The sequence below is a fragment of the Zalophus californianus genome, chromosome 8, assembly GCF_009762305.2.
Source record: "Zalophus californianus isolate mZalCal1 chromosome 8, mZalCal1.pri.v2, whole genome shotgun sequence".
Lineage (NCBI taxonomy): Eukaryota > Metazoa > Chordata > Mammalia > Carnivora > Otariidae > Zalophus > Zalophus californianus.
Window position 1 is genome coordinate 59,358,131 of NC_045602.1, and position 24,287 is coordinate 59,382,417.

General features: G+C 35.6%; 1 protein-coding gene across 12 annotated transcripts in view; it reads right to left on the minus strand.

The window, feature by feature from the left end:
• Positions 1–24,287, minus strand: part of EHBP1 (EH domain binding protein 1) — a 366,839-nt gene that overhangs the window by 254,933 nt on the left and 87,619 nt on the right. For all 12 annotated transcript variants that reach the window (XM_027623542.1, XM_027623541.1, XM_027623544.1 and 9 more), the window contains one exon: positions 23,346–23,399. In XM_027623542.1, the coding sequence (XP_027479343.1) occupies positions 23,346–23,399 (54 nt within the window). The remainder of the gene's footprint in view (positions 1–23,345; positions 23,400–24,287) is intronic.

Genomic DNA, 24,287 nt, shown 5'->3' on the forward strand with positions numbered 1-24,287 from the left:
TCTCAAGATAAACAAAATGCAGGGGCAACAACAGCACATGCCAGTGATCATTTAATGATAATATGAACAATGAAGTTTACAAAACAGGACATTTATGGGTACAACTTGCAGTAACTGCAAACCCAGAAATTATGGGCAACAAGATAATTATACTGAAATATTTTACATCTTACTTTTGAAGTGCAGTTTTGTTATATTCTGTATAGCTTACATATGGAAACTAAAAGTATTTAAAATTAATGATCACTTATGCAACATAAGAGAAGCGTGTATAGGGATAGAAGCTTATTTCTTTTAATAACACATTATCAGTCACATAACACTTATATGAATTAACACTATTTTCTGTAAAATTGTGAAATTTTCTAAAGGTGTAACATTCAAACATATCACTGACAAGCATCTGACTAATAGATTACAACTTTAAATAAAGGCAAACAATTTACTTCCTATTAATCTGATACAGGTATTACTGCAATTCAATTTTCTTTCAAAGGTGTGTTTTTCCAAAGAACATCCAACCACCCACACATTATTTAAAAAACAAAACAAAAATTAAAACCTTTGTGCTAGTTATTGTCCCAACACTATATTTTGACATTTTTAGCAACCTGAAAAACCACTCTGTTTGCTTTCTTCCGCCAATACAAAATCAAGCCAAGGAGCAGTTTCTTCATTTATTTCATTGCATGTCACAAGACTAAAGGTCAGGGTAAAGGTCAATTATCAATAATGCATGCTGTTGCTACAGCTGAAATATAAATGTTCATCTAGGCCCTGTTTCAAAGACTGGCTACTGAAACCTATTTAATAAAACCTATAAAACTAGGAGAATGTGGGAAGACCAAGAAATATGAAATATCCTCTTCCCACCAAACTTTGCTGACATCCTATAGCAAATTAAAGAAGGTACTGAGAAAACAAACTTTAGGTAGTTGGAAAAAAGGGGGCAGGGTTCCTAGTAGCTTTAACAATCTCATGTTTTTAAAAATTTGCAGGAGCGCTACCCTGCAGGCATCTATGACAGCATCAGGAGGTTTCAGGTTTAGTGTGGGTGGTTGGATAAGTTGGACATTGACCAGTTTTGTGTATGCTAAAAGGCACCAGGCTGGAACACTGTATTCAGCAACTGGGTATGAGATTGCCAGTGCAGTGGGTTGGAAGATGTATGCATTGGCACTCCATGTGGAACCAGTAGGCTTACTTTAAAAGGTTACTGCAGTCTTGACTTTGGCAGCGGTCTTCTATGAGTGAATATGAAGAGTTAAGAATGAGATCTAGAGTCACACCCACGAAGATCAAAAGTTGTTCATGTTTGAAGCACTGCATGTCTTTTAAAACATTAGGTTCTCAGAAACAGAAACCATGGCATAATCCTCGGTAGGGGATTGGGGTAGGTTACATAGTTGAGAAAGTGTCACATTTGAAAAGACTCAGCTACTTTATCAACTTTCAGGGTGGCATTTAAATTAAAACATCAGCAGATGTAATTATGTAAACAGATGAAGCAGCTTTGTAATACTTAAGTATGAGTATCATTAGGTTAAGACCCCCAAGCTCTTTGTCAACTATATACAACTGTGTCTTTCCAATGCACATTCTGAATCCTCTGCCTCTAAAAGCAATTTGTGATGAATGACTACTCAGTCTCAAACAACACTTTTATTAATGGCAGCAGCTTAAAGACTACTCTATGCTATCTGCTCTTGACTGGATCTATAAAGAAAGGCAGTGTGCCTCAAACACACAAAACTTCTGGTCTTCACAGTGACTCTGGATCCGTAAATGCTTCATGATGATCACTTAAAGACGGCTGTCAAAGTCAAACTATTTCCAAAGGACATACGCTTTCCACAGTAACCCCTCCCACATTCCCCCTCGCCACTAAATCAAATATTTTTCCTCATCAGAATTAAAACATGGCAAGACAGAATTATCCATGCACCAATGAGCGGTGTTTCGCAGACCTTTGCTTCAGTTTTAATATTGGATCACAGCATGCCTTTAACATTTGCAATCAGGTACCGAAATCATATGATCTGTTGGGTATAGATTAATTACAGGTTTTTGTTAGAGATCACCCTGTTGGTGGATCTTCAGGAACAGGTACAAAGAATCTGAATACAAAGTTAAATAAAATTATTTAATACTAAAACAGAAAATAACTGTTTTTCTTAATTAAAAGAAAGCAAAGGAAGCCTTTTAAAACTAAACATGACAAAATTGAAAGGAAAAGTATAGAGTTAAACTGGAATTTCAAGGTTCTAGATTCTAGAAAAAGAGTTCTGTGAAGTGTTCTGATATTTTCAAGAACAAAAATTAGATTTTTTACAAAGGAAAAGTCCATAACGATTGTTACTCTGAATGGTAGATTAATAGACATATGTGAAACCCCTCCTCACCTACACTATTAAAATTTAGTTTTTTTAATTGGAAGAACTTGATTTTTAAGAAAGAAATATCACAAATAAATACTAATTATGACAGATTCCCTAGAGGGCAGAAGTTGGGTACTTTAAATAAGAGGAAATCTACAAGTATTTGATATAATATTGGAATAGAAAAGTCCATATAAACTAAAAAATATATATTTAGTTAGGCAGAGTATTTTTAAGCAATATCAGAAGAATATGACAAAATTATTCTATAATTATAAAATATTTTTAGCATTGAAAGAAAATAATTCTAAACTACTTAATTTAACAAGAGGCATTTTTTAAAAATCCTTTTTTGTGACACTAAAACCAAACTGTTGCAAAAGAAAAGCAGAAAGGTTCCCCCAAATCTAAAATATAAGTAGTATTTTGAGGTAAGAAACCACCCTATTATACTCCATTCCCAAAATCACAACCTTAAAGAATCACTACTTAAATTTATTAGTCAGTGCTCTGTGAACCATTTTACATTAAAATTGGATAGTTCTAAACATCACCCATATAAAAAGTATTGTTTGACACAATGCCATTTTGATGATAAACTGCAATCTATAGCTCAAATAATTCTACCCAGGGATTAACATTTCAGGGGCTGAGCCAGAGATTATGTGTGTGGATCTTGAATTTCATCATCTCCCTTTGGCACAATAGCTTATTCTTCCTTTTTTCATCTATTCTCTCATGAAGGGTCAGGAAAGCTTAGCCTTGCTGTTGCATTCATTTCATCTCTACATTAACCAGATACCTTGCAGTCTTTAGTTCTTATGCGTTATTCCACTACAAATACTATCCTGCAGCATAGTATGGCTAATGAGGTTTGTACCAAATCAAAGGGTGCCATCAAGTGGTTATAATACTCTAAACAGCATTACACTAAATGACTACTCCAGGTAGACTTTCTTCAAATATAGACAAATTGCACCATTCTTCCATAAAAAAAATGGGGGTACAGAATGGGGAACTATCCATATTAATTTTTGTTCTTTATTTTCTATCCGTCAGGGATTGCTTCTGGGCATACTATATGTATAAAGTACAATTTTAGAGCCAAACTTAGGATTAATATTTATGTCAACATATTATCAACTGATAATTTTTAGGCACAATTCAAGCATGGTAGCACTACCAGAAGCTAAACAAATTTATCGATCAAAATTCATGACTAGATTAATAGCTTATTAATTAAAACACTGTCTTGTTAAATCTGTTTCCTATTACTAATGAAAAATTGCAAGGCTATGAAATAAAGCCAGTATTATTTATCTATTTCATGCAGCCATGCTTAAGGTCTAAAAAGGAACCTAGTAGGTGATGTGAGAATGTTTTTTCAGACACTTAGAACTAACTTTCAACAGTCTATTCAAGGGTCATTTAAGACTTTTGAAGAAAGAAATCTAGAACTGTTCTTAGAAAACACACACAAGAATGACCCACTTTGCAGAGCTGGCTAAATTGCTACTGCTTTGAACCATCCTGCACCAGGCAAATCTCACAAACAGGCTTAAAGCATCTTCATAACTACATACTTACTTCTGCTGCGTGGAAAGCAAATTCTCCAAGTTTAGAGATTAAACAAGATATAGAAAATTAAATCATAAAAGCTAACTTGATCTTTAGAAGATTTAAGGAGCAGTACCAATGAGGAAGCAAACTCCAGGCAAAACTAAAGATCTGTATGATGGCAATCATTATTTTCTACACAGCTGTTACAGATTGTCTACAAAAATATTTCTCATCTCATATATTTTCTCTAGACCCTTGGCACTTTCCCATCAAGTGGTGGAGTCTCATTCCCTTTCCACTGAACCTGGGCAACTTTGTGCCTGGTTTATTGGTAAGAGCATGAGGAAGTAACACTATGCACCTAGCAAGGCTGATTAGAAAAGGTGATGCAACTTCCACCCAAAGAGCTGGAATAGTCACTCCTTAAAGGGCTCAGCTGCCACAAAAGCAGTCCGAATGCCCTAAAAAAATCCAAACTAACCCTCTCAGAGAGGTGAACTACGGAAGGCCTTGAAACTACATGAAGTGAAAAAGCCCCCGATCTGTGCTCTAGTCCCCAAACACCTAAAAACTAGTGCATAAGATAGACACCAAGCTAGAACTGCCCAGCTGAACCCTTCTCAAATTCCTGACCCACAGAAACTGAGTAACCTGGAAAGTGACTACCATCTGAGCTGTTAAACTGAATCAGGAGCGGTAGAAAATGATAGTTAAGTTCCAGAGGATACTCAGCAGACATTAACCTGCACTGTTGCATTGCTTGTAACAACACTTAATTGGTTACATATGGGAACGCAATAGGTACAATTAATGCCCATGAAGCCACTGAATAAATAATGGTAACAATAAGCATAAGGGTCAGAAAAATGAGATTCTACCTCTGACAGAAAGGAAAGGATGATGTGGTTTGGAAAGAAAAAAGCTTAATTCTTATGTTTTACTTTGGGCAAGGAATCAGATGTCTTCTTGGAAAAGACTGAATTGGTGTTATAGGCCCTTATAGCATGGAGGGAAAGTTTTAAAATATTTTAGGGAAACCCACATGAAAATACTAAAAACCAATGTATAAGAAAAAGTAGGCTGTATCAGAAAGATAAAGAAAAGATAGAGCCCTTAAAATTAACAAGTCAGGGAACAACAGATGTTGGCGGGGATGTGGAGAAAGGGGAACCCTCCTACACTGTTGGTGGGAATGCAAGCTGGTGCAACCCCTCTGGAAAACAGTATGGAGGTTCCTCAAACAGTTGAAATTAGAGCTACCGTTTGATCCAGCAATTGCACTACTAGGTATTTACCCCAAAGATACAAATGTAGGGACCCGAAGGGGTACGTGTACCCCAATGTTTATAGCAGCAATGTCCACCATAGCCAAACTGTGGAAAGAGCCAAGATGCCCATCGACAGATGAATGGATAAAGAAGATGTGGTATATATACACAATGGAATATTATGCAGCCATCAAAAGGAATGAGATCTTGCCATTTGCAGCGACGTGGATGGAACTGGAGGGTGTTATGCTGAGTGAAATAAGTCAATCAGAGAAAGACATGTATCACATGACCTCACTGATATGAGGAATTCTTAATCTCAGGAAAGAAACTGAGTGTTACTGGAGTGGTTGGGGGTGGGAGGGATGGGGTGGCTGGGTGATAGACATTGGGGAGGGTATGTGCTACGGTGAGCGCTGTGAATTGTGCAAGACTGTTGAATCACAGTTCTGTACTTCTGAAACAAGTAACGCAACATATTTTAAGAAAAAAGAAAAAGAAGAAGATAACAGGAGAGGAAGAAAAGGGGAGTATGTCAGAGGGGGAGACGAACCATGAGAGATGATGGACTCTGAAAAACAAACTGAGGGTTCTAGAGGGGAGGGGGGTAGGGGGATGGGTTAGCCTGGTGATGGGTATTGAGGAGGGCACGTTCTGCATGGAGCACTGGGTGTTATGAACAAACAATGAATCATGGAACACTGCACCAAAAACTAATGATGTAATATATGGTGATTAACATAACAATAAAAAATTTAAAAAAAAAAGAAAAGATAGAGCCTTAAGCTATGCACTTTAATAAGAAAAAAAAGAAAAAACAATTTACTTAAAGGAATATGACTTCAAAAAAAAAAATCACTGACATATCCAATTGCCTTTGGTTATGTCTTTTTTCCCCCACAACCTGCCCTCACCAATTCTTCCTCTGTGTTCTCTATATTGCTTAAGAACACAAGCATCCAAATATTCAAACTAGAAATCTGAAAATCATCCCAGACTGCCTGACCTCCCTCAACCCTCAGAACTAAGCAGTTGCTAAGAATTGATTCTACCACCTTCTAAATACCTCTTGAATCTCTCTCCCCTCCTCTCTGTACCTGCTAATGTCATTGCCCTACTTCAAGCCCACATCATCTACTATCTGGATAACTGAACTAATTGCCTATCTGATCTTTTCAGTTTACACATCTCAATTCATTCTCTACAGCAATATTTTTTTCAAACTGTAGGCTATGACCCATTAGTGGATCATGAAATAAATTTAATGAGTTGCAAATTCAACTTAGTGACTTGCAACCAGCATTCTAAAACATCAGGATGGAACAAGAAATAACTAGAGCACAGAGTAAGGTGTGTTTCATGAATCTTTTGTTTTAGTTATATATAGGTGCCTATATGTGTGTAGTGGATCATAACGTAAAAAGTATTTCTTAGTGGGTGCCTGGGTGGCTCGGTTGGTTAAGCGACTGCCTTCGGCTCAGGTCATGATCCTGGAGTCCCGGGATCGAGTCCCACATTGGGCTCCCTGCTCAGCAGGGAGTCTGCTTCTCCCTCTGACCCTCTTCCCTCTCGTGCTCTCTATCTCTCATTCTCTCTCTCTCAAATAAATAATTAAAATCTTAAAAAAAAGTATTTCTTAATGACAAGCACAGTGAGAGTTTCAAAGATAGAAACTGATCTTTTTTAAGATTTACTTATTTGAGAGGCAAGGGGGAGGGGCAGGGAGAGGGCGAGATAGTCTTAAGCGGACTCTGCACAGAGTGCAGAGCCTGATGCAGGGCTCGTTTGTCATGACCCTGAGATCACAACCCAAGCTAAAACCAAGATTCAGATGTTTAACCAACTGTGCCACCCAGGCACTCCTCTTTTTTTAAATTCACTGTTTAAGAAATTTCTACTAAAGCAAGAATTTTGTAACCCGAATTACATTTCTTTGCTCAGTTATCAATTCTATTATTTAAAACAGGAAGTGACGGGCGCCTGGGTGGCTCAGTTGGTTAAGCGACTGCCTTCAGCTCAGGTTATGATCCTGGAGTCCCAGGATCGAGTCCCACATCAGGCTCCCTGCTCAGCGGGGGGTCTGCTTCTCCCTCTGACCCTCTTCCCTCTCATGCTCTCTTTCATTCTCTCTCTCTCAAATAAATAAATAAATAAAATCTTTAAAATAAAAAAATAAAAAAAATAAAACATTAGTGACATTCTGAGCTATTCCACAGTAAAGACTTACAAAATTAAAGAAACAATTTAAATTTTTGTACTTTGTTGAAAATTCTTTTTCCCAGGGTCTATAAAACATTAATTTGTTTTTCTATTTTACATATATATTTTTTACTCTACACTGGGTGTGGAGCCCAAAACAGGACTTGAACTCACGACGCTGAGATCAAGACCTGAGCTGAAATCAAGAGTCGGACACTTAACCAACTGAGCCACCGAGGTGCCCCAATATTTTACTATTTTTTGTGTGTGTTTCTGTTGTTGTTGAGAAACCTATCTTTCAAAATATAAGTCTGATCATTTTACCTCTCTGCTTAAAACTTTTCCATGGCTCTTGATAGCTTACTAGAATCATGAATCACAATCATACAGGATCTAGGCAAATCTGTATGTTTTACTACACCCAGGGATGATTCTGATGGGCAGCCCAAGACCCACAGATAGACCTATTATAAAGTTCAAATATTTTCATATAGCATACAAGGCCAGGCACTATCTGTCCCTTGCTCATCTCACTAGTTTCAACCCCTCTGCTCTCCCCACTTTGCAAATGAGGCTGTAGGAATTTTATCACTGTGCCTTTAGCAAGGCTGTTCTTCTGTCCTTACCTCGGACCCCATCCTTCTCACACCAACTCTATCTGGCGGGTAAACTTTTTAAAGGCTTTCAAGTCATACTTCATATCAACTCCTCTTTAAAGTCTTCCCATGTCCCTGATATATGAAATAGCTCCTTGACACCCTAAATGGACCTTCCATAAGCTTCTTTTCTAGCACCATCACTGTAGTCTCCATTTGCTCACAGATCTGCCTCCCTGACCAAACTGAGAACAACGTGAGGACCAAAACTTTGTCTTATTTATATCTTTGAAATCTAGGAAGTAAATGCATAAACAATTTTGCAGCACTCAGTATAATGAAGTCTAAAAAACATCTGTGACCCAATTAAGTAGAACAATTATGGTCTCTTTTATAGAGATTAACCTTACTTTTTTTTTTAAGAGCTATAATTGACATATAACATTGTATCAGTTTCAGGTGTACAACCTGATGATTTGATATATGTATTGTGAAATAACTATTACAATAAGTTTAGTTAACAGTCATCACCACACATAGTTAAATTTTTTTCTTGTGATTAGAACTTTTAAGATCTACTCTCAGCAACTTTCAAAAATATAAATATGGTGCTATTAACTATAGTCATCACACACCATTCATGGTTTGAAAAAAAAAAAGCCAGTAGAAAAGCAATTTTAGAAAATCTAGACTAAAAGAAGTAGGAAGGCATATATTAATGGTTGCTATGGCTAAAGAGTTTAATATGTATATTAAATATTAATAAATATTAATTTATTATTATATTAATATAATGTTAATAAATATAATGTCAATAAATCCTATGATTTCTAATGATCTAATCCATTTCATGTCATTTGACAACTTTTCTAAACTCTTCCTTCAGTTTGACGAGAAAGGAAAAATTCTTCAAATTTATTTTACACAGATCAATTTATTTCCAGTTGACTCTATTTTCAAAAGAATGCAATGATTCAAGTATCATAAAATCAAAGCCATTAATTAAGGACAAAAAGAGGAACTAAAAGGGAAAGCAAAAACAAAGTGCTATGAAAAAATTCTGACTAAAGGAAGTTGCAATAGAGTACTTTCTTCCTCCCTTTCCTACCTCACATCCCTCTCCCCCTCCAAAGAACAGCTCTGTGCTTCCTTTGTTATAGTTATAGATACAATTAACACAGAGAGAGAAAGAACTGTTATAGAAAGAGAGAGGGGGAAAAAAAATTTTTTTCCTATTAAGCCATTCAACAAACAAATTTAATATAGTCAATATATACTTTTCCTTTCACAATATTCTCAAATGTTCTTTGGTCTAGTTTATTCTAATGATCTGGTTGAAATAATTAACAAATGCCACAAGACAATTCAGACTGCCAGAATCTTAAAGGTAAATAACTCCAGGAAAAAAGTTATTCAGGGAAGTAATGAGAAATTGCTCCTCCCACTGCTATGGCGATAGCTACAAATAGTCTGAGGATATACTGTATATAGCTAGCTCTTTTATTTAAAGTACATAAGAAACAACTTGGAGAGATAATAAAATACAGATATCTTCATTATTGTTGTCTATGATCCTTATGACCTCAATAACATGGTAATGTACATAGGCTCCCTAAGATTTGGGAGACAAGGAGTTTCGACCCTTAATTCTGCTACTGTTATACAACTTGAGAAATATCTTCTCTTTACCTGTTTCCTGTTAATGAAAGTATCAGCTATTGTCAACCAAATTTCAAAGGCAACACCTTCAGGAAGGGTAGTTACAAAGTATCTGTATATTGTTCAGAATTTCTCCAAAATAATTTTTATTTAAAAACAAATCTTTTTTTTCTTTTTTTTTAAGATTTTTTTTGTATTTATTTGACAGAGAGAGCACAAGCAAGGGGGGGCGGCAGGCAGAGGGAGAGGGAGAAACAGGATCCCCAGCAGAGCAGGGAGCCCAGGGACTCCCTGGGATCCCAGGGACCTGGGATCACGATCCGAACCAAAGGCAGTTGCTCAACCAACTGAGCCATCCAGGTGCCCCAAAAACAAATCTGTCTTAAGGCAAAGAATATTCTTCAAGCATTGAATTATTTTAAAGTACCATATTTATCAGAATGCTGTTTTATTATGTCATTGAGCATAAGATTGTTATTACAAGGGATGGCTGGGTGGCTCAGTCAGTTAAGCATCTGCCTTCAGCTCAGGTCATGATATCAGGGTCCGGGGATTGAGTCCCGCATCGGGCTCCTTGCTAGGTGAGGAGCCTGGTTCTCCCTCTGCCTGCCACTCTCCCTGCTTGTGCTCTTTCTCTCTGACAAATAAATAAATAAAATCTTAAAAAAAAATTTAAGGGGCGCCTTGGGTGGTTCAGTCAGTTAAGCATCTGCTTTCGGCTCAGGTCACAATCCCAGGGTCCTGGGATCGAGCCTCGCATCAGGCTCCCTGCTCAGTGGGGAGCCTGCTGCTCCCCCTACTTGTGCTCTCTCACTATCAAATAAATAAATAAAATTTTAAAAAATAAATAAAAATAAAAATTGAAAAAATAATAAAAAATTATTTTTATTTTAAAAAAAGATTGTTATTACAAGACATACTTCATCAGTGTCTAGTAGTCACAATGCTGATAAAAATCAATTATTATACCCAATTTATGTTAAAGCACAAAGACATACTAGGCAAAAATGCCTCATTAGTTTAATGATATAGAAAAATTAAGGAGTATGTAATAAACAAAAAAGAATAAAAAAATAAAATTTTAAAAAGAAATCTGGTATTAAAATAGAAAAAAAATTGGTAGGATAACACATCATCCACAGAGATTTGTGAAGATCTTACTTATTTTCTGGAGAGCTTAAAGGTATTAAAGTACCAAGACAGTTTTGTATTCTCAAGCTCGTATGGATCTGAAGTACTCATGTAAATTTTGTTTCTCTAATCAGTTACACACCTCTTATAATGTCAGCAATTCCATTTGCTTTTCTATCAGTACATATGCAGCTATATCTAATTACATAGGCAAGGTTCCAATCCTATACAAAGAAATAATTAAACTTAAATTTTTTTAAGATTTTTTTTAAGTAATCTCTACAACTAAAGTGGGGCTCGAATCCACAACCCCAAGATCAAAAGTCCATGCTCTACCAAACTGAGTCAGCCAGCACCCCAATTTAACTTAAATTTAAGAGTTTTTGTTTGTTTTTATAATTCACTTCATGGTTGTCTTCTTGCAAAGAATTATGTAAGAAGTCTCCAACGTATTAACCGGTCTTTCAAGGTAGTTGGTGTGGCAGAAAACTAGAATGCCAAAAATCCATTCCATTATAAGACTAAGGGAAGTTTTATTTACATAGTCTTGAGAGAATATAGAGAGAGACAAATGAAAGTAGCAAACTGAAAAAATCTTAAGTACTTTTCTATTAAAAGTCTACAGTGTCATTAGAACCCTACTGTAAAGCAATTACCAAGTCTCTTCTAATGTTTGTCATCAGGGGGAGAAAAGGCCTCATGCAGATTCATAACATCTTCTATGCAGTAGTGTCTTCTAAATTTCTATGAATAAACACGTAAAAAATTGCTCAAATACACTGCTGATTTCAAATATCTCTAAGGTAGTATTAGAGGTTTGTTTTGATGGCTGTCTTATCAGCTTCCTCCTTCCAAATGGCAAAAAATAGAACTGAAAGTAATTGTGGCTGTCTTTCTCATTCATCTGTAAGGAAGACATCTGAAGGATGAAGCAGGAAGAAGAAACTAAATAGCTCTAGTGATTTAGAAGACAGATTGCAGTTTACTACTATGACTCAGTAATAACTACACAAATTATATGCCAACAGATTCATTCAGCATAAAGTTAAAGTTTAGACTATTTTTTAGCTTATAGAAACTAAAATACACAAGGCTTTGGTATCTTCCTTAACTCCCAGAACTCTCCGTTTAGTCACATTATGATCCTCTCCAAGGACATACAGCTGTTGGGAGAAATAGTAATTATCTACTAAGATGCTTTCTGTTCTATTATCAACTTTAAATAGAATAGCCTATTACAGTGCAAATATGCTACTGCTTTACTTCCTTTAGTTTTTAAAGTTGTCTGATGAAATGTATATACATTAACTTAAACCTCTACAAATTTAAACTTTTAAATATGACTCAAAAATGTTACTTGGGTAGCAAACAATGAATCATGGATCACTGCATCAAAAACTAATGATGTAATGTATGGGGATTAATATAACATAATAAAAAAAATTTTTTTAAATGTTACTTGCATATATGCTAGAGCCTTCAATTTACTATCCGCAAAAAGCATAGAAGATTAAAGAAAATAAGATAAAAGGATGACTACTTCCTAAAGCTACAGAGTAATAAAATGGGTTATCCACATGAGAAGTGGTTTTCCTGCTTGTATCATGTCCGTCACCTATTTTTTCAAAAATTGTAAAAAACATCCAGGGTTCCTTAAAATGTTTTGGGTAAAGATGTCATTGAAAATCTGATTTTAAAAGAAAGGGGGACCTTCATCTACAAACTTTTACCTATTAAAGATTAAAAAGATATTAAAAAGATCTCAATCCTCTGAAGTCCGTCCATGCAAGAACCTCTAAGGATCCCAAAATTTAAGGTTAAGAGCGCTTGCTTGCTTGTGATAGCAAGCTGGCTGTGGTATCTTGTTATCATTGCAGGCTACCGCCTGCCTAATGAGGAAAAGATGATTTCACAGATCCAAATGGTTGAGTAAGTGACTCCATACTTCAATACACATCCTTTCTGAAACATTGTGCTTATAAATGGTCTTTAGTCAAGCATATTCAATTCCAAATCTGGTATTCGAGAGTTTCCATGACCTGATCCTTTGTTAACCTTATCACTTAACTAAGTAATTTCCATAGTCCCTCAAGTTTCCCTTCCAAGTTTATTATTTTCCTCTCCTTTGTAAAGTCTGCCACTTATTAGCATGTATTAAATCCTTACTAAGTTTTCAAGCACAGTGCTACATGCTTTTTATGCTTTTAACATCTCTAGTCCAAGCTATCATTTTCCAAAATATCTGTTTTATAGACGAGATAACAGGTTCTGAAAGGATAAATATGTATATAAAGTCCAAATTTACAGCTAGCAAGTATGATTCAAGTGCAGGCCTAACTGCACCCAAAGCCTTCCTTTTCCCACTATCCAAGGCGCCTCCACTTTTCCTTTCAATTACCCTTAAGAGTAAAGAAGTAAGATGCATATATCCATGAGGACCTGGGACTAGGGATCCCAGGACTAGAAGGCAGCTCAATCAAAACATGACATTTCTTTGAACTCGCATTTCCTCTTTAAAATTCGTATGACTTTTGCCTTTTGCTGAAATGATTCTTCAGAGATTTCATTACAAAAATACCTTGAAGTACATATTAGAGAATTTACAATAAAGATAGAAACTGCCACCACCTCTAAGGATAAACAGCCATGTTTGACAAGCAGCTCTTAAAACAGTCTTGATAATTTCAGACCATATTAACTCATCTACCTCTAACTTCTGCTGTACTTTTCAGCCATCATTACACATTTAACATAGTACATTTTATTTATTCTTGTTTCATGTGTTTATCTCTCAAGCCAGATTTTAGTATCTGAGTAGGGATGTGCCTATGTATCCCCCATAGTAATTAATTAGTGCATCCAGGCTCTATACCCTGGGCCTAGGACAATAAATGTGAGTACATGAGTGAATAAATGCAGGGTAAAATACAAGGGGCTTCAGAGTCTAAATACTTAAGTTTGAAACCAAGCTAAGTTGTTTTCATGTGTTCTTGAGCTAGTCACTTAACCTCATGGACTCAAAGAAAGTATAATAATGTCCACTTTAGAGAGATTTCTCAAGGATTAAAAGAAGTATTTATTTGAAAATAGTTTGAAGATTTTACTCATTTGAGAAAGAGAGCACGTGAGCGCACGGAGCGGCAGAGGGAGAGGGAGAAGCAGACTCCCCACTGAGGAGGGAGACCTACACAACGTGGCACAGGACTCAATCCCAGGACCCTGGGATCATGACCTAAGCCAAAGGCAGATGCTTAACCAACTGAGCCACCCAGGCACCCCAGAAAATAGTTTGTATTCTTTAACAAAACTTACTGAATATTATTAATGAAGTTATTAATTGATCAGTTGAAACAGTTTAATTTTATTTGAAAAGGCAGGTGAAGCAAGATCTTTTAAAAAAAAAAAAAAGATTTATTTATTTGACAGAGAGACTTAGCGAGATCAGGAACACAAGCAGGGGTGTGGGAGAGGGAGAAGCAGGCTTCCCGCGGAGCAGGGAGCCTGATATGGGACTCGATCCCAGGACCCTGGGATCATGACCTGAGCTGAAGGCAGACGCTTAATGGCTGAGCCACCCAGGTGCCCCAAGCAAGATCTTTAAAAAAAAAAAAAAAGATTTTCTTTATTTATTTGAGAGAGAGAGGGCCCTCTTGTGAGCAGGGTAGGGGCAGAAGGAGAGGGAGAAGCAGACTCCCCGCTGAGCAGGGAGCCACCCTCTGGGCTCCATCCCAGGACCCTGTGATCATGACCTGAGCTGAAAGGAGATGCTTAACTGACTGAGCCACTCAGGCACCCCTCAGGTTAATATATCACATTTGCATGACTAAGTAATTTCAGAAAGAAAAGTAAACTGTAATAAACTCCAGTGAGGTATCATCTTTTTAATTGATGTAAGTATGAAGGCATAAAATTATTTTCATAATGAAATACATCTCATAAAGTACTATTTTATACACTCACCCACCCCCATTTTCCAAATCCTTAATTTGGAAAAAAATAATAATTGGGTGACCCCAATATGCTCAAAGCCAATCTCCCTTTTGCATCAGAATTCCAATTCAGTAGGTCCAAGTTGGGGCCCAGATACATGCACTGTTAAAAAAAAAAAAAAATGACATGATGATTTTAGAGCAGTGAATGCTAATTTAAAACTAACAATATCAACACTTCTTTCCTTTACCACTGTTACCCGCCATGTTAACCATGTAAATCTGTAGGTTCACAGCAACTATACAGTCAATTCTTTAACTCCTTCATTATCATAAAACTCAACTAAATGGTTATAAATTACTATAACCCCAGAAAAATCAGCCAATATTTTTTCAAGTAAACTCTATACCCAATGTGGGGCTTGAACTCACTACCCCAAGATCAAGACTCTCATGCTCTACCGACTGAGCTACCCAGGAGCTCCTAACCAATATTTTTAAAATTAAATATTCTGGAAAGTAATCTACTGAACTATATGCTGTTCATAAAGGAGCCACGATCTCTCTTACCTCTCTGCTCAAGCTAATCCAACCACCTGAAGCACTCTCTAAATTCCCTGCAGCTATCGGAAGTACTTAATCTTTTACCCGAAATCTCTTATTTTGATTTTAGGCAATACAGTGCCTGTGCCTGTATTACAGTGCTAAATTACAGCAACACTCCCAAGGAGGTCTGAGGCAGAACTCGCAGTCAAATATATATTTCTGCAGCAAAATGAATAACCAATCACAGTAAGTGGAATAAATACTACAAATAGCTTCACTTCAGGTCAGGACAGATTTTGTCACCAAATGAATTTGAACCAAATTTTTTAAAAATACCCATTTTTTAATGTCTTTAGATAGTAGAGATTTTGGATTTTGAAGTTACAGATAAAGAATTGTAAAAACTTTATCTTTTAGGTTTCAACTTACAAATCACTTTCATTAGAAAGCTTCCTCTAACCCATCAAGACTGGGGTTAGGTACACCCTATATATACACATGTAATGCCCTACACTTACTCCTATCTTGGTGGTTGCCTGTTCATTTCTGCCTAGACTGTAGGATACCTAGAGTCAGGGGCCGTATCTTTTTCACTATTATACTCTCAATAACTAGCAAATATCTGCCACACAGTATCCACTTAATCAAGTTGGCAAATAAATAAGCAACTGTAAGTATGAAGAGTTTAATAAAATTTTATTTTATTGCTCTACTTGCTTGATCTGTAAGGTATGATTAAAATCAGTAAAGATGAATCTCCACATAATAAATAAAAATCAGAAAATCCAACCAAAAAGACTACCCAATAGCATATACCTTGTAATAGTATAAAAACAGTACTTTGTTGCTATAAAATAAAACTCTTCCTTAAGTTTATTAGCTAAGACATTTCACAAAGTAAACTGCAATAAGAAATAAATTATTTAACATGCAGTAGTTTATTTACAATTTTAGGGCTTCTTGCATTACACATAGATAAATAAGGTACAGTTGACTTTAGCTTTTAATCCATCTGTAGTCCCTTCCTGTGTCAAGAATTTTAGGATGTAGAATCTAAAGATGAAAAATTTGCTTTCTTCTAATTAATATGCTCTAATAAAACTGACAGATAATTGACAAAAAATTATAGACATTAAGCAAGATGAAAATGGAAAACTAAGTAAGTATTTAAGCCAACAGACTTATACAAGAATCTTATGATTTTGAGGATTTTGACAGGCTCTAGGAACACGTAATCATTCTTGGGCATACTTCTCTTTTAAGTGAAACAAACATTTCTCCACTATTTTCTCTAAAACCAAAGGGTCACTTGAGAATAAAGGATATGGAATTTTCCTCCAAAAGCACAATCTGAAAGATTTCTGAACTAGAACAACATATTAAATATTTAACATTAAAAGAAAAAACTAAGCAGGAAAAAAATGTGTGTGTGTGTATATATATATATATATATATATATATATATGACTTTCTCTGAAATCTGACCAAAATGAGAGCTGACAAAGCTTCATTTAACGACTAGCCGTATCTATAATACCCTATCTAATTTACACAGCCAGCCAGGCACTATTCACATAATCATATTCAACAGCAAGTTGACAGGATAATTAGAAGACCAGGTAAAGCCTGTCTGAACTATGAGTTTCCCATTCCAAATGCAAGAGTTCAATTCTGAGGAGTTTGGAGGGGAAGCTCTGTTGCTTCTAATACTAAGTTAAATATTTTCTATGTGGAAATAAGTACAAATAATATCACTTTTCAAGGATAAAATAATTTTGAACCATGGGCTTACCAGACAAGAAAAATCATCTAAAAGGAAGTTTACAAAAAAAAAAATTTTTTTTTCATTTGTAGGTAGATCACCTTTTCTGACACGCCAGTATGTTTTAGCAAGTTTCTAAACCAAAGGTATTCAAAAGTGGCCTTCGTTATTTATATCAGAAATGATACAATATCTGAGATTTTCTTTAAATTATCTGGTAAAGAAAAGTGGAAGGACTGATGAAGTGAGTTTGGCAAAATATGATTCCTGAGGCTGAGAGGCAGGTACATAGAGATCTCATTCCTGCTACTTTTGTGTACATTTGAAATAATTTTAAAAATTAAAATTGAGATTTTTAAAAGTTAGGTATATATAGTATATAATACAGTATACAATACTAACAAATATAGTAATATAGGCATTACTGACTAAACCATTCTCTATTTACTGGGTTTAACAGAAAAACAAAACGTGGAACTGTTCCTAGTGGAAGTCTGAATCTCCTCCCCACCCACTCAGTGTCACTTCCACATAGAAGGACGGTCAACAGGGACTAATCAGGTTCAAGAAAGTTAACTGGGTCACATTTCTGTGGGGTGGAATATTAATAGGTAGGCTATAAGTAAGACTATACTATGGCAAATGTCCTCTAAAAAAGCTAGGCCATCTCTGATTGATACTTAAATTATAAATTGTTGTATTACAGGTTACATGGGAGAGGAGAAGATTTTTATTTTTGTGGTATGTGGGTTGTAGTATTCTTCTATGTACTATTCCCCCTTTGGAACTTTAGTATTCACGAGTTCCTTGGAGCTGAAAAGATAATCCCAGTTTAGTTACTGAAGAAGCTATACCAGTTTAAATGGAAGAAACTGCAAGCTACAGTTCCTATAAAAATAGCCAATCATTACCCAGCCATTGGAGTGAGATCCCTTGGCTGAGATGATACAGAAAAAAATATTTAGAGGAAAGAAGAAGCACGTATATGTATTTTTTCCTCTGAAATAAAAAGCAGAGGTAATTTATCAGACTACAACTTTGTGAGATCAACAGACTGACTTGATTTCGGAAGAGGATTCAAACTTAAATTTAATAAGGTCAGAAACTTTGTGATTTTATACTGTTTACCTTGTACTGTTTGAGCTATTATACCATATCTATTCTTGGTATAATGGTATTCTTGTCAGGTGAGTTTGGTTGCACAACCAATCTTGTTCAATATAATCCAATAAAAGAAACAAAACAGAAGAGGATTTATAGTACTGCCTTGGAATTAACAAAATATCCCAATCCATTTAAATGGCTTCTGGAGGTAATATCAAATAAATAGCAATAAAAAAGGCACTGTGATGGCCAAACTGCCCATCTCATTGGTCACTGGTAGAAATAGTGGGAAAGACTGGATAGGTGGCCCCAAGAAAACACATTAAGATACCCTCTTCATTTCCTCTAAGGAGGACACAGCACCTCAAGTAAACCACATGTCTAATATTAAATTTACTGGGTTAGTAGTTTAAAAAAATAGAGGTCTATTGATCTTTGGTGGGTAGTTCATGTTTTGTTTCGGTTGGTTTGGTTTTGGGGGGTAGTTTGCTCTTCCTCTCCATTATCTGATCAAGAACAGATACTACTCTAAATTCACCATTGTCTCTCTTGTCCTAACCTGATCCCTCTTTTCTCTGCTTGGAGTGCCTTTTTACATAAATCTTTTTGGGGGGGAGGGGCAGAGGGAAAGGGACAGAGAGAATCTTAAGCAGGCTCCATGCCCACTGTGGAGCCTGACACGGGGCACAATTCCACAACCCTGAGATCACAACTTGAGTCAAAATCAAGAGTCGGATACCCAACCAACTGAGCCACCCAGGCACCCCTCCATTTTTTTTTTTTTTAAAACTAAGCACTGTAGCCACTTCTTCCAGGAACTCTTCCCTGATGCTGCCCTCCTTTATAATCTCCTAAAGGTATCTTTTTTCTTGCATTTCTTTAATTATACAACACCCTTAATAGTTTATAAATTTCAGGAGGACAGAATACTTCACACCATCAAATATAAGTCTCCACTGGTTTTTCAATGAGGCACTATCATTTTATATCGCACTAGGAAAGAAAAGAACACTACCAATTATAATTGTGGGACACCAAAAATTTAAGATGGTGCCTTTTCAGGCACCATCTTAAATTTCAGGTAATTTCAAATGTGGGGTGAAAATATGCATCTCAGAATCAATGAAATTCTGCATGTCTTAATTGACTCTGTAGCTCCAATATTAACAAAACTCTGGGCATATAGAAAATTCACATTAAATGTTTGCAAAATGATTGAATGAATGAATGAATTCAACCTGGATTGGTGCTTTTCATCAACACATATTTTTGGACTCATTCAAAAACCAAAAGAATCTAAAGAATAAAAATTTTTAATTTTCAAAACTAAGACTTATGGGTATAATTTACAAACATACTGGTTCTGATTTTCATTGGATAACAAAGCACCAGAAAAGAAAAGAAAATTGTTTTCTAAGTATAACTATTATGGCTTCACATTAAAATAAAACCCACAAGGGGTTCCTGGGTGGCTCAGTCGTTAAGTGTCTGCCTTCGGCTCAGGTCATGACCCCAGGGTCCTGGGATGGAGTCCCACATTGGGCTCCCTGCTCGGCAGGAAGCCTGCTTCTCCGTCTCCCGCTCCCCCTGCTTGTGTTCCTTCTTTCGCTGTCTCTCTCTCTGTCTAGTAAATAAATAAATAATTTTTAAATAAATAAATAAAATAAAATAAAACCCACAATGTCAATTGCCTGGGTGAACAAACATTATTACATTATGGTAGATAAAAAAAGAAACATGTTGCTTTGTGATATCTGTCCTTCATGATCTGCACTAATAATATGGAAATGGATTCTAAATAATCCAAAATAAAGGATAATTTAAAATTCATTTATATTTGAAGTATATTCATATATTCGTATTGTGGAAAGATAAACACAAACATAAACTGTCTGGTCCCAGGGGCAGATATTAATAAATTACCAGCACTTGTTTAATTTCAGAACACAAACTGTTCCTTAATCTTGGATTAAATTTATAAGGGGAAGATGTCCTAAATCAAAAGCTGAAAACTTTCAAAAGATAAAAATATGTTTAAGTTTAACACAAATGAGATATTTATAAGTTGCTTTGTCATATCTTGAGATAATAATAAAGTCTAGAACTGCTGAGAGGCATAAGTGGTGTAAATGAGTAAAAAAACTAAAATCCTACAACAGTAAATTTAGAAATCTAGCTTCCTTTACATTTTCCATGTCCTCTAGAAAGAACATTATAAAAATAGCTACCCCTTACTGAACTAGATGCTTTCTATACATTATTTCTAATTTTCAATAACCTACAGAGTAGACATTAATGCCATCATTTTATACCTAAGTATACGGAGGCTATAAAAGATGAAATAACTTGTCCAAGGTCACAAAGCTAGCAGTAGTAAAGTCACCTCTAAAGTTTCAACCTATGTTATAAAGTAGCTTTCTGATCCAAAGAAGAAAACTCAGAAACAACCGGGAAATCTTTTCTGTGACCAGAAACAAAAGAACCAGTAAAATGAAGACAGTATTACCTCATTTTATACACAGTAGCAAGAGAGTTGTTTTGAGAAAAGATATTCAGAATTCTGAGGACTGATAAATTCAGGAATTCCATTTTGTAATGTCTAAAGGCAGTCAATAACTTTTAGACTGAATACATACAATAATTAAAGACTATAAAATAAATAAAGACCTTTACTACTAATATAATACATATGTACCTCATAGGTCTATCACTAGGGAAGCCTGATTAAAACTTCTGTACGACTCTACAATTTCAAAATTATTTCTTTCCACCTTTATCACTAAGGAAGGTGGTTATTGCATAGGAGTTAAGGGCACAGGCCATGGAAAATGACAAGACTAGATAAAATCCTAATTTCGTAGCAATATAACTTGAGCAAGTTACTTAGCCTCTCTAAATCTCGCTTTCTTTATTCATAAGAATAAGGTTATTAATATCTGACAGTGTTATTGTAATGAGTAAATGAGATAATGTGTATAAAGCAGTCTACACAGTATCCAGCATACAGTAAGTGCCCAATAAATCTGTTATGGTAATCTATTTTGGAGAATTATCTGTTTTATTGATATCATGTCATTTTTATCATTTTATTATATTATTTATATATTAAACAAAAACTAAACTTTTCTTATTGGCTGTGGGGTTATAACACGAAGTGCAAGGAAAAGAACGGTCCATTAATATTGTATTCAGAGAACAGGCCTTTTCAATGTCAGAGCAATTTACCAACAGACTCAAACAAAGCCCAGATTTTAGTCCTTTGAAATTGTAATGGGGAAGCCTATTACACTTTTAAAATGTAGGGCAGAATATAACATTGTAACATGTTACTGCTACAGGAAAAGAACTGTTTCTCCAGACAAGAGTCAATTTCATCATTTACCACTGAGGGGTGCTGTAACCTAGGAAAAGGTTTATATAGAATCCCAAGGTTATTTTTAAACTTTCTCACACCTCACAGTATTCATTTAATACATTGTTTACGCCTGCTATAAAAAGAGGCTTATATGCACTTTCAGTGGGCTAGTTAGTTTATAATACCATTCTTCAGAAACTTGAAACTGGTATGTCTCTCTTCATTGTGGAATAAGAACAACTTTCTAAAAAATATATAGTTTTTACCATCAACTACAACCCAAATTCAACTGGCTAACTCTTTTTTTTTTTTAAAGATTTTATTTATTTATTTGAGAGAGAGAGAGAGAATGAGAGAGAGAGAGCACATGAGAAGGGGGAGGGTCAGAGGGAGAAGCAGACTCCCTGCCAAGCAGGGAGCCCGATGCGGGACTTGATCCAGGGACTCCAAGATCACGACATGAGCCGAAGGCAGTCGCTTAACCAAGTGAGCCACCCAGGCGCCCCAACTGGCTAACTCTTTAACACATCAGTTAACAAAGAGAATTCAGACGTATCATTGAGTCATGAGTATTAAAAACTGAAAGACCATCCACTGGGGAGAAGCTCTTACATGAGAATGAAAGCTAGCTTTTTAAGCCGTCATCAGTTTTAAGAAGTCTAAGTTTGTTCATTTTTAAAACTTCGATGACTACTCCAAGCATAATAACATGTGTGAACATTTAATAGTTACACTGGCTTGCTATCCAGCCATCAGAACACCCCCTACCATGTTTGGACCTGGTCTTCCCAAGTTTCCCAGCTCCCACGGACTAAAAATGGCCCAGCTACTGCTGGAAAAAGTATAGTATTCCTTCCATCACTGAGATATACAACAAAGTCACTGAGATATACAACAAAGTCAAGCGATATACTGACTCTGGAAGGAAGAATATGTTACAAGCAAAGCACATTATAAATCTGTTATAAATATATTTTAGAACTTTATAATGGTGATCATGATGATGACAACGGTAAAAGCTAATATTCACTGAACCTATTTAATCCACAAAACAACCCCATAAATTTGTGGCTAAGAAGTTAAGAAACTTACCACAATCACACAGTTTATAAGAGCAGAGCTAGGGCTTGAAATCAGGTCTATCTGACTCTAGAACCCATATTCTTAATTCACTATATATTCATTGCCTATCTTCCCTAACCCCCATTTGAAAATATCTACTGAACACCTATTATATGCCTGTTAATCATTTGGGATTACACAATATTTAAATTATTTGAAGATGATTATTTAAGCTTTTATTTATTTGAGATAGAGCAAGAAAGAGCAAGCACAAGCTGGGGAAGTGGGGGGGGGGGGGCGGGAAGCAAGCTCCCCGCTGAACAGAGAGCCTGATGCAGGACTCGATCCCAGCACCCTGGGATCATGACCTGAGCCGAAGGCAGACGCTTAACCGTCTAAACCAACCAGGTGACCAAATTGAAGATGATTATTAAAGCATCAGTCTAGAATCCCTCAACGCAAAGAGTTAAAGCATGTACTTTATTTTTAAAGATGTCAAAGGTTACCATGCTAGATGCTAAACAGATAAGACATAGTCTTTCCCTTGAGCCCTAAACCAAGCACAAAGTATACACATAGTTTAGAAGAGTATTTTTACTTATATAGTTGTAACAAAAGTACTTCTTAAAAATAATTCTATTAGCTATCATTTCATTTAAAAAATTCTAAAAGCTACAAATCACTATTTAACTTTCATAAGGTAACATTTCTCCTACCACCAAAATGTTAGTGTACTTTAACAGTGTATATAGCCAACAATGTGAAAAAAAGGTGATGAAATTTGCCATTAGCTTACATTTTCTATGACAAATGTCCACTCTTTATCTTCAAATTCCTCTGCATGAGGATCCTGTAAAAAAAAAAAAAAAAAAGCAAAATATAAAGCTGAAATAATTTCTTTAAACCAATTAATCCAATCAAGAACATATAAACAGCCTTGCTTTTAGCTTTTACCAACTTTTTAAAAGGGAGAAGGAGAAGAGCCTACTCTTATGAAACTTCCACAATTTCCCTACATCTAAATCCTTATTTTATATTGAAGAAATTCTCTATTTTACTTAGGTTGATGCATGTAATTATCTTCCATCATTGCACCAATGACAAGACAAAAAGAAACCTGATCGGAGAGACAGATAATTTAGTGAGTTAACGTAAGAAGCACTTTATTAAGATATAAAATGCTCATATAAAGCCCTCATGTTTTATACTTTTAAACTAGCAGTACCACTTGAGAAAACGTTTTCTTCTGCAGAGGTTATATAAACATCTGGAATTTCAAAGCACCACAAGGGACTCCATAATCTACACAAAATGGCCAACTGGCATGGCTGTTTCATCCCCCCTCCCCTCCCATTAACCCTGAAGATGCCTCAGAAACCTGAGATAAGGTAATGGATCCTTCAACCAAATGCAAATTTAAAAAAAGGCACACTTTTGCAAGTATTTATTTTACAAATACGTATTTGGTACCTATTATATAAGAAACTGGAGATGTGCTATGTGGACTCAAACATAGCTGTCCTTGCCTTTGAAGACAAACAACTAATCTAAATAAATATGATGAAAGAAATACATGGTTTCACCACAGGTTAGAAAACAACACATCACTTACAGGAATGAATAGAAAAGCTTTATGAGAAAGAAAGCATCTGGACTAGATGGAATTATATAGGATTTCCACAGATATTTGAATAAGTAAAGGCAAAAGGCAACACAGTATAAGACATAAAAAGAAAAG